The sequence below is a fragment of the Copadichromis virginalis genome, linkage group LG17 (genome assembly GCF_057382275.1).
Source record: "Copadichromis virginalis isolate Kocher_CV1m ecotype Utaka linkage group LG17, C_Virginalis_male_GT1.1, whole genome shotgun sequence".
Taxonomy (NCBI): Eukaryota; Metazoa; Chordata; class Actinopteri; order Cichliformes; family Cichlidae; genus Copadichromis; species Copadichromis virginalis.
This window is the reverse complement of record NC_140634.1, coordinates 28,269,668-28,281,699: the sequence shown is the minus strand read 5'-3', so window position 1 is coordinate 28,281,699 and position 12,032 is coordinate 28,269,668. Positions and strand designations below refer to the sequence as shown.

General features: G+C 41.0%; 1 protein-coding gene across 1 annotated transcript in view; it reads left to right on the top strand.

The window, feature by feature from the left end:
- snd1 (staphylococcal nuclease and tudor domain containing 1) overlaps positions 1–12,032 on the top strand; it is a 176,276-nt gene that overhangs the window by 17,147 nt on the left and 147,097 nt on the right. The window contains exon 10 of the mRNA XM_085437009.1: positions 1,772–1,876. Within this exon, the coding sequence (XP_085293135.1) occupies positions 1,772–1,876 (105 nt within the window). The remainder of the gene's footprint in view (positions 1–1,771; positions 1,877–12,032) is intronic.

Here is a 12,032-nt window from a genome sequence, read left to right as displayed (position 1 = left end):
TCTTGGTGTGTGTTGATCTGTCCTCCTTCGCCTCGCTCCTCTCACCTCCTCCAGCTGATAATTAGCCAGTAAATGCTGAGCCATTTTTATTCTGCTCCCGCCACGTTCTCTCTCTTGCACTTTATTTACTTGGGCAGGCCACAAAATGACCTTGTTACAGTGTGAATGCATGTAGGCTGGTATGTGTGCGCGCGTCTATGTGCACGCACGCGTCCCCTCGCACTTACTCATTACACCTCTCCCCTTCTCCGTCTCTCTCCCTCCTGCTCCCTAAGTCTCTGTATCTCTCCCACTCAGCTCAGTGATTAGTGTATGATGTATTTTGGCTGCTTTTGCAGGCAGCCTATTTAGCATGTGGGCTGGTCTAATTTCTGTTCTCTGGTGGCAAAATGCAACGGCAGTCTGATTTGTTTTCATGGAATAATGAATCTCCCAATGAGCCTAATATACCTGGATTTGTGTCTGCAGTATCGACATAAAGTTTCAACTTTTTCTCAGTTTTTGGTTGGTTTGTTTTTCTACCACAGCTTCAGCCACACAAACACCCACGCAGTCCAAATTGTGGTTGATACATCGCTCAGACCTGCATCTCTCATTTTGAGGACTTTTGTGCCCGGCCTACATATGAACTCCACTTTGAGTGATGATGAGGCCATTTAATGCATGTGTGGGTGGCTACATGTGTAGGGCGATTGATTTCTCAGTCTGTTGCAAGTGGCCTACTTAAAGGCTCTGGGTTTGGATGCCTTCTCCGTCTAAATCACATTATACCCTCAATCTGTCTTCCAACTAAAGTGAGCACATTGGACGCCACATATATAGACTGTGCTGTGTTAGAAATATTTGCTTCACCCTTCATTTTTAATGACTTGACATGAGTACACATTTCTCTGAGATTCATAATTTATCATCTATGTCAGTAGATTTCAGATTTCCCTCTGAAGTTCTGAGTGCTTTTGTGATGTTCTGTCATTGGGAAGAAATGCTGTAGTTCTAAGCTATCACTTTTGAACATCCACACATACTTCTGAACTGTACTTCCCTAAACTCCCATTGGAACAGAGAGAAATAACATTTAAATGCCAGACATAAATTAGTCTGTGTATTTAGTTACACTTCTAAAGGTCTGCAGAACAAAATGCTGCCAGCCAGTAGTCGAGTAGACAACTGCGTAATGCTCTGCCAGTCTATCTTAAACACGATGTTTGTGGTTTAGAGCTTTTTTTCCACACGCACTCTTGTCTCCCTCCTCTACCCTCCCTCCTTGCCTGCTGTCAATCCCCCAGATTGCAGAACGTCCTCGCCCTGTCCTCCAAACCTAGCTGGCCTACTGGGATGCCTTAGCTTGCTAACTTACTCATTCACTCAAGGATCGCTCTTTCTTACCTCCCTCTTGTTGCCTCCTGCTCATGACAGCACACAGTGTGCTCTGTCACTCTCTCTCTGCCTTTGAACAGATCTCTTCCTCTCCATTTATCCTTTACCTGCTCCTTCACTTCCCATCTTTCTGTCAGTCTATCTGCTTACTCACTCAACAAAATGCAATGCCATTCTTTTTCTTACTCCAGCACCCCCACTGCCCTGCACATAGGTTTGTAATTACCCCAAGGTTTTAAGTCTTTGGACCCTTAAATTGATTTCTAATTGAGTTTCATGTTCTTATTTTTGTGCTGTATGCTCACCTAATCACATTCCCGAAGTTTTTTTTTTTTTTTGGGTGGTTGTTTTTATTTTAATCGTTCCCGCTCCTCTGTTCTTCTATTCCTTGTAGGTGATGCAGGTGGTCAACGCTGACGCCATGGTGGTCAAGCTCAACTCTGGCGAATACAAGACCATCCACCTGTCCAGCATTCGGCCCCCAAGGAATGAGGGAGAGGTACAAAAAAAAAAAAATCTATCTGCTTTTAAAGTTTGCACAGCTTTGCTTGCAATGAGGAGCTACTTGAAATTGAAGGAGTGAGTGAATGTAGTTGAATGAGTGAGAGCTTTGTGGTCAGCCAGCATCTGGTGTCAAGGTATTTTCCACCTAAGCTTAGTTACTTAAAAGCTGCACAACTATAAATATCTGTCCGCCTCTTTGTGTTCTCGTGGCCTCTCTTCTTTTCTTGCACGTCAGTCTAAATTCTTTCCAAAAGACTGTGGATTTAAGTCTGACCACTTGGTGGCGCCCCTGCAGTTGGGGCATAAGCAGATACAGTGAAACAGTAGTACACACCCAGTGGTTGCAGCACTGCAGAGAGTGAGGCAGATCGATTTTTTTTTCTTTTTTCTTTTTCCCCTTCCACACTCGCTTTCCTCAGAATCACTTCAAGACTGAAAACACACAAGTACATGCTTACACACGTATACTTGGGGACACCTGGGAAAAATACTAATTGATACAATATATGGTGTCCTTAAAAGACGAAACAAAACAAAGACTGCAATGACCTGGAGTCTGTTGTGCTCGATGTCTCTCATTCCTTACCTCCTGAGCACTCATCAGGGAAATTAGTGTTGGAGATGAAATCTTTTGCATTACTGTGCAACAAAAACATGCATTGCTTATATTTCCAGGTGACTGACGTGCATTTATTTTTGAGAAAGAACCAATCAAAGCATTTTATTTGACTGCGCTTACTTATCACAGGTTTGACCATCGTGCTTTCAGTCAGCACACCGTTTCGTGTCATATCCTTTTATATAAGCTTGTATTACATTTTCCTCCTCTAAAGGTACGAGGCAAAGGGGGTGTGGCGCTTTTGTCTAGGCAGCGGTTGTAAAAGTCAGCTTACAGCTTACATCTGCAATAACCCTTTTGTTTTTCTTCTGTTTTGGTTGTTTTGGTTTTTATTGACTCCCTCTTTGTGCATTCTGTCTGTTTTATGGCGTGCGCTTTCCTGTCTTTTCCCTTTTTATTGTCTTCTAAGTTTGGTTTTTATTCTCTGTCCTCGTCCTATTCTCGCAACTCGCTCTCTCTCCCCACCCCTGGCATTGTTGGTGCCTCCCATCATTAAGACACTAGTACTTTGTGTCTTCCCTCCCTCCCGTCTTCCTTCTGCTCTCTTCTCCCTCTTCTCCACAGTCACTTTCTGCTGTCCTTTCCCTCCGGGTGTGCTCAGTGTGGTCAGATTGTTGACCTGTGCCGTTGCCCTTCGTGTGTATTTATTCTCCTTAGTTATCTGTGGTTGTAACAAGCTTGTGGGCAAAAGCTTCTCCATTTTGTCTCTCTCCTCTTCTCTCGTTTCCTGCATTACACAGCATTTGCTCCTAACTTTTCTCAGTGTCTCTCTTTACTCTTGTCTGTCGCTCTTTTTTTCCTCTTTTTTTGCCTGCACCAGATGCTTCAACAGTATGTGTTTTGTGCTTCATTACACTGTCGTATGTTACAGGGAGCCTGGGAGAGTGAGCCCAGATGTGAACGTTTGTGTGCATTGTATTGGTGTTACATCGGCACAGTGCTGTATTGCTTTTATCGCACTTCATGCATGTTTAATTGTGTGGTCGTGTGTCAGATTATTGTGCAAATACCCATATTCATCAAAATTTGTTTGGTTTGGGTCTTGCCTCACTGAGCTACTAGAGTGAAATTTGTAGCAGGCTGGATAAAATTTGACTGAGTATAATGTACTAGCTCAGAGTACTTGTTATTACCCATTAGATTATTGTCTCCTGTTGTTTATAGAAGGATTATATAATAACACAATAATTACACTTAAACTTAGTCTTCCTAATCTAAACAATAAAGTAAGAACTACCTAAAAATTCCTTTCCATGTTAAAAACATGGAGATTTTTTTTAATTGAATTGTATATGTCAGAGTTGTTTTGTCACACACGAAGCCGTCTATGTGGAAAAGTCGGACCATATTCTCAGTTTTGATGTTGTTGCATGTAAACTGCTGCTATGTTTTAGTTTTAAATGAGGGTAGTTTGCGGTGCTGCTGCTGGTGTCATTTGTTAGGTTGTTATTTCTGTCTGTGAGCTAAAGAGCTGCCTGCATGTCTCTAATGCTGTTGACTTAGCTTTGAATGTTGTCGCTATGGCAGCAATACAGAGTTTTGATAGGTTTGCAGAGACTTTGATGAGCCCTTTGACTGTAAGGTAGAATATAGCAAGTAAGGGAAAAAAATGCCTGTGCATGCAATAGGGAATTTTATGTCCTGTCTCATTTGCAAACTGGCCCCTGTGTCTGACCACTAAATTAGGCAAGTAAGCTGTTATCTTAAGTGAGCAGGAGAACTTAATTTCATGCCCTGTCCACACACCTTTACAGACGCAGATGTAGCAGTTCCCCTTCACTTATTAGAAGCCATTCTGGACATTGTAATTTTACATTCATTACTGTTGCTTGAATGATTTAGAAAGCCCCAAAAATATTGTTTGACACCTCAGAATACCGGTGCTCATCTGTATTCTCAAGCTCATAGCTAAAAGTTGCCAGGAGGATGGATCCACACTGAAAAAGCCTAATTTTGTCAACTTCTTACCTGTGGAGGTGATTCTTAGCTTTAGATTTGTAAAGGGAGACGTCAGGGCAGGTATGTCTCAATCAGGTCCACGCACACTGACATCATGTTGGCTAACATCACCAGTGAACTGTCTTCTTGCTTACAGTGCAGCAGGCAGTCATAAAGACATTGCCACAGTTTGAGGTGCAGCTTCAAAACACACACACAAACAGACATGCTTGGTTAAGCTGCATTAGCCTATGTCAGGAAACATCTTGGAAATTGGCGTCAGAGTGTCTGCAAACTGATTATAATAAGAAGTGATATATATGGCTGTGTTAGCACTGCAGTCTGCAAGCTTCAAGGAAACAAACTCAGCAGTTACACTCATACATTGTAACTTAAATGTCACATTATTCATTACTATATAATGTTGACATGATATTGTATCTAAACCGACGAGTAGGATATTTGCTTATAGGTTCTTTAGATTTATTACAGTCGTTCTCAAATCGTGACCATGGCCTATATTTACCTGGCAGAACAATTCATTGTGAGTGAACATGCTTTAAATTTAGCTTGCTTTTCATTACTTTGATGTTGTTTTTCTTCTTAAGTACTTATGATGTCATCCCATATTACCAAACTAAAATTTTTTTGAAGAGATTAATATTAGATTCAAGCGTGCTTGGCCCAGCCCGAGTTTTCACATTTTTCTTCCTTAGGAACTCTTGTGTGATTTTGGCAGTGTGCTTTGGATCGTTATTATGCTGGAATATTTCTCTTCAGCCAAGCTTCTGGAGACCGAGAGTCATCTCATCACCCAGTTTTTCACTATATCCACAGGCATTCATCCCACCATTTTTAAATGTAATTTCCCTAGCACCTTTTGCACTTCTGCAGCCTCTTGTCATCACGATCCCATCTCCAAGCTCTCCATGTTCAGATCAGACTATGATAAAAGTCATGCTACCAATTGTTATCGGCTTCTTTTCATGTTCTTATTTTACTGTTGATGTCATCCAAAGAGATTTGCACCTTTGAGTGCAAAGAATCTTTTGGAGCTAGATTGTGCAGGCATTTTTCTGCTGGTCATTTTAGATAAGTGAGAATATTCAAAGGTTAGTATATAACCATGTCTATGCAGATGGCATGATGGGAAATTGTGTTTAAATGATCAGTTTTCTTCTCTTTTTTTTCAGTGCTCACAGATACACTTTAGTTGCATTCACTTACTACTTTGCGACCTGTATTTTCACTGTAGTCATTCTGAAATGTTTGTTTTTGATTTCTCATAACAGGAAATCTGCAACAACTTAGAAATAATACAGTTATTAAGAGGTGATACGGTTTGAATCATTTGGCATTTAAGTGATGTTGCACAGGGATGTGCTTGTTTTTGTCGTTCATACACCGTATGAGTGTTGTGTTCTGTAGAGGTCTGTCGGGATTGTGTCGTGCCAGTTGTCATTATTATCTTTGTCTGTCTGGATGTGTATGTGCCCTGTTGAACTTGGTATTCTGCAACAATGCCATTTATGTTTGTGTGTCAGGTTGTGTGTACTTTATTGGAGTATGGAGACCAGATGCGATGTACCAGTGCACTGATGAACTGTGACAGTTCCTGCCAAGTCCCTCTCCTCCTCCCATCTTCTGTGGGTCGCTTTAGTGTCCTAATGCCACATCTCCCCCTGTCCTCTCTGATGACTATGCTAATTGTGCTCAGACTGACAGATTAGTTGACCAATGGCGTCTGTTTGCAGAAAAAAATAGGATACAGAGTTCCTCACTTGTTTTTTTTTTTTTCTTCTTTTCTTTCTTTGTTTGATTTTGGTTCCTTTCCTCCCCAGTGTTATTTTGAGCTTGGGAGTTGGAGTCAGCTTTTTCTTCTCTCTATTTTCCTCTCTCCTTTCTCTTTCCTTTTTTTGGCTTTCTTTCTCCATTTCCTTTCATGTGCAGTAGGACAAACCCAGTGTAAACACGAGTGGGGAGATACGTCTATACCACAGAGTGACTCACTGTTACGCCCACTCACTCACACTCATTGTGTTTGGATGTGTTTGTGTGTTTCTGCTTCGATGATACGTGCATCAAGTCTCAAATGTTTGCGTATGCGTGTCTCTTTGTTCATTTTAATGTATCTGTGTGCTTATGCAGTTTAAGTAGGGTTAAGGACGGTGTTGATGGAGCACAGAGAGCAGTTAACTCACTGTTCTTATACTGTATACAGCAGCATGATGAATATGGCTCTTACATACAGCTCTCCCTACTTGTCCAACCTCTCCGCAGTTCACCTCAGCCAGATTGTTCAAACCTGTGGTGAAACCGCCATATTTACCAAAGTGCTAATCACTGTGGCTTGTTTCTCTAAAAATTCAGTACATGCAAAACATGTGGGCAGAATTATGACCTTTGAAGTACTTGGAAGTCACAGTTATAGTCAGAGTTATTTGACGTACTATTTTTGAACAATACTTAGAAGGCAGAGTGGTTTACCACTGATTGACATGACAATGACAGTCAGAATGTCGAGGTCTTTAAAAAAAAATGTTACAGTTGTTAAACTAATTACCAATTGTAGCATAATGATTGTTCAATAAAAAAAAAAGACACAATTTCAAAGGAAGCTTGAGAATTCAATTAATTATTCAAAGTGTATGTGGAGATGAGGCCTATATGGGAGTGTTTGTTGATTTTCATTGGTTTTCCAGAACCGCACATAATTTTTGAAAATTAGATACAGATTCTTTAAAAAAAGTCATGCTCGTACAGATTTTGTAAAGAATTACAGAGATACAGCTGTATAATTACCAAATCTTTCAGCATAAAGGCTCATTTGCTGTTGGCTGTGTTTTTGTGTTCGACACTTGATCTTCTCCCACTCGGCTCATTGTTTTGGTTTCCTCCCTCTCTCCCTCCTCCTGACTTCTGTCCTCATCCTCAAAATCTTGTGTCAAGCAGTGTGTGCGCTCGGAGCGTGCCTAAAAGCCTAGCAAGAAATGCTTTGACCTCAAGATTGGTAGCATGATGACAAGGGAGGAGGGTCACCCCACCCGTGATTCACTTATGCGCCACTGGCTGGGTGAGGCGCGCCACTGGCTGGGTGAGGCACACCGGGAACTGCTAGTACCCTTCTTCTCTTTTATTATTTATTTAATTATTTATTTATTTTGCTTTTCCTACTTTTTAGATGTCTGTACTTTAAAAGTAGAGGCTTAGATTCCTTTTGTTTCTGTGTGAGCACAAGAGGGGGCGATATTTAAAAAGCTGCATTAGAAGATTATTTGAAAGATGTAGGTTAAAGTACTGATTTGCACCTCTTGAACAGGATTTGTTTAGATAAGAGTCATTTATAAGCTTTGTGGGGCTTTCTCTTTGAGATAGGTGCAGTGTTATCTGGCGCTGAACTTTTAGAAGTTGAATGACTTTGGCTTTATTGGCTTAAAAAAAAAGGCAGCAAGTGTGATGATTTAAGTTGTTAAGTTGGTGTTTGACATTCTTATTAATAGCAGAACTATCTGAACATGGGCTGAAACCTGTCCCAGCTGTCCCAGTATATTTACCCGTGTGGTAGCAGCTAATCATGAGTCGAGAGGCTGTTTGTTTTGGTGGCGCTGCGGGTAATTTCACTGTGAAATACAGGTTTGTTTGTTGTGTCTGTTGTGAAATCAATTCAAGTCGGTTTAGCAATGACTTATTCATATCCTGCATGAATTTTGGATTGTACACTATAACGAGCAATAATTTTTCTTTCTCTCTCTCTCTCTCTTTTTTTTTTGTAGTGCTATCTCTCCACCCCAGCCTACCTCAGCAATTTATTGTTTATGCATGCATATTTTAGTAATGTTAATGGGCATACAATATTAAATGCTGACTGTTTGTCTAAGCCTCCCTGTGCAGTGCTTAATAAAAAAAACAGTGCCCATCTTGTCTGGGACACACATGCAAACCCCCAAAAACCAAGCCCCAGAGATCACGTACAAAAGATTTTTAAAACAGCGATCTGAAAACAAACTAAATAATCCCTCCCACATAAGAGAACCCGTAAACAAAATTGAAGTGCTGTCAAGAGCCTGCCAAACCAACAGGCGGCGATATAATCTAAACCCTAAAGCCATGTTGGCCAATCAGAAGCCTGTCAACATGTCAACGCTGCAGAGTTTCTGATTATCTTAACCCCGGAAGGAGTTATCCAAAAGGTCTGTTTTCAGTGACCTAAAATTGTTTTGGCGTGTGGAAGAAAGGCCAAAATGCAGGGGAGGGGAAAAAGAGAAACAATGGTGTTATAAAAACACACAAAACCCAGAAAAAAAACCAAGTGTTCATGAAGAAAGGGCCCCAAGCCCAATACTGTACACTTCCCCCAACACCAAAGCCAAGCATCACAAAGTGTGACATGCTCCTGAGTCATGATTTCACCCCAGAAGCTGCAGATGCTCCCAGCACGAGCATCCACACATTTGCAGCCCAGTACTCTGCAGCCCTGTGACACTGTACAAGTCAGCCAGAGCCATGCCTCTGCAATCGTCAGACACGATTCCTGAGCTGTAGCGGGTAATTTAGAATGAAGGGAATTTACCCCAAATAGAACAAAACTCCCCCCGAGGACACTGAGAGCAAACTGTTCTTAGTGGGTTATGGCTGAGACAAAGCAGTGACACTCTCCTCTCTCTGCAACCTTCCTGCAGCTGCATAATAGCGGTTTATGGTAGAGTCTGACCAGTAGTGGACTTTTGAGGCCAATACAGTATTTATGGGGAATAAAAACAGTACTGTGTAGATGCCACCACTGTCTACATATTGCACTTTCAATATATGGGATATTGAAAATACATTTTGTGAACTTTTATTAAAGCAACTTTACCCACTAAGGCAGTGCTTCATTCCACACCACTTTATTTTCAGTTGACAGCTGAATGTGCTGTGGGCAGCACTGAGAATGTTATAAACATTGGTGTAGTAGCTGCTCGATTGGAAAATCTATGAGATCACGCATTTTCCAAATTAATCTGGGAATGACAGCTGGGATGGGCTCTGGCCCAGTTGAATAAGTGGGAGAAAGATGGATGGATATACTTTTTTTTTTTTTTTTTTTTAATAGTTAAGCATCGTCTTCTGTGAATAACTGCATAAATGATTAAATAAATGTTTCTGTATTTGAGTTGTATTTATGAAGACACCTGTATCTCTGTAGCCTGCTATTGTTATCATTTGAATATCAAATGATAATATTAGATTGTTTGGGTGTGGGTGATGTTGGTTTCTCCACTCCAAAGTTGAAGACTTGTACTCATCAAGGCAAATAGCTTTATGTTATGCTTGTTTGGCAGGGAGAGACATTTATTTTGAAAATCTTTGAATTGCGCTAAAATTGTCCACAAAGTTGTTAGGCCTTGTTGTGCAGCATAGCACAAGTTAGACTGCAGTAACGTTGGACCGCACTGATAATACTGGGCAGTTGTTGCAGTCATTAGGCATTAGCGCTTCCTTGTCTCACTAAAGCGCTGGCTGTTTTTGTTTAAGAAATAGCTTTCCCCTTCAATTTCTCGCTTAGCATGGTGGTGACAAGAATACTATCAGCCAAGGTGAGTTTTAAGGCAAGGTTAAAGTTGTCCAGTGGATAATGCCGGACATGGGCATTGGTTTGGAGAATGATTGCCTGTGTGTTCTTCACTACCGCCTGTTTGTGTGTTTTTTTTTTTTTTTTTTTTTTTTTTTTTTTTTTTAGTTGTAACATTTCCTCTGATTGTCTCATCTTCTTTTTTTCCGACTCTTTCACCTTTCCACATTCCACTCAGTCTAGCTCTGTTCCCCGTAGAAGTTCTAAAAGATGCAGGAGAAGTACCTTTTGTCCTCTTGGTCTACTTCTTCAGTCCTTGTGCCTAATTGGCATAGAGTGCTGACATTTACACTCTTGGCCCTCAGTGACATGGCTACCTTTACACCGTGAAACAGCTTATTAGTTAGAAATGAGTCTTCCTCCTTTCTCACTCTTCTCAAGCCCATTCTTTGCTCTTCTCCATTGAAGTTATCTTGTTGTTTTGTATCCGTCTCTATCAGAATCCCAGTGTAAACACCATTATCTTGGAACTGTCTTAATGTTGAGTTAATGTGGCGTGATATGACATTAAGGAAAATATGCTCCAAATGATTTATTTCACCCCAGCAACGTCAGTCATTCTCATCCCCAGAAGTTGGATGACTGTGTCTGCAGCTCAGGCACTAAATGCAGGAGGCTTGGCTGGCAATGGTCCTAAGAGGCCCCATTATCCCAGTGCAACTGACTTGGTAGGGATGAAATTCCCAGGCGATTTGCCCCGACTGACACAAAATGAAAGACATTGGCTCCTGTCTGAGTGGTAAAGGGATTTCCACTTGGAATACTTGAGATTAGCCCTGAAGTTTGATCCTGCACAGACTCCACTAGTGAAAGTAGAAGGGAAGGAAGCAACAAATATTGAAATTCCATTATGGTTAAAGAAAGGCTATTTGAAGGTAGATTAGGTTATTCCCATTATGTGCCAGGGCAGTTGAGCGTATTTCTTTTGAGGACGTTTTGATTTTTTTCTTCCTTTTCACCAGTAAAGTTTGCCCCACCCTCTAACAAGACTAGTTTTAAACACCGTAATGCCTTAGTGCCATAGGCATGCACGCATTCTCATACATCCTTTGCTCCCCATGTGTCTCATTCCACATCCATCTGCCCAGCTGTGTGCCACACCTGGCAGCTCGGAACAACTGGAGAGTCATTAAAAATGAATGAACCCCATTGAAGACAGACGGAAATGAGGAATTAATCCAAGCCTGTGTGCTCATTTGAAGGAGACTCAGTTCTGTTTGTATGACAGATAATGATGGCGCTCATAGAAGAGCGTGGGAGGGGCAGGGGTGGCGAGCACACTGGTATTGTCATTCATAGCCTCCTTTCTCCTGTTAGTGTCTGTCGTACTTTCCCACTGCATCATTGTCATTTTGTGCATTCAGTTTTTTCCCTCTTCTTTTTCTCATACCCTCACAAAAACTACACCTGTCACTCTGCGTTTGTGCGTCCGTTTCTATTACACACGTGCATTTATTCACTCTGGGAGCAACACAAAACCTCAGCCTCCTTTGAAAATGCAAATGGGTTCTATTTGTGGCCGGCTGCTGTCACAGAGTGGGCGATCGTGTTGAGGGAAGTTTTTGTCTGCAGCTGTGTGTGTAAGTGTGTTTGCAAGAATTGGGCTCCATTGGTCAAAATATCTTTGTGTGAATGCGCAAATGATTAAAAGACCACCTTATTAGAATACTTTTTTTATCTGAGTAAAAAGCATGTGGTCATTGTTTTGATAGGGTTTGAAGAATCAGTATTTCTAAAGTGTAATAAACAAAAAACAAATATTCTGAACATTCATTTACCTTTAAAAAGGTGCGAATAATGTTTTATTTTTAACAAGTAACAGGTGTTTTTACCTGTGGTGCCCAAACTTTTGCAAGTTCGTGTAAATGAAAATGTTCCAGCTCACCTCTGAACATGTTTCTCTTTGCCTTGGTACTTTCGTGTCTTTTTACTTTGATAACGCTACATTTGATTATTTCTTTGTGTAATGTGTCAGCACTGAAA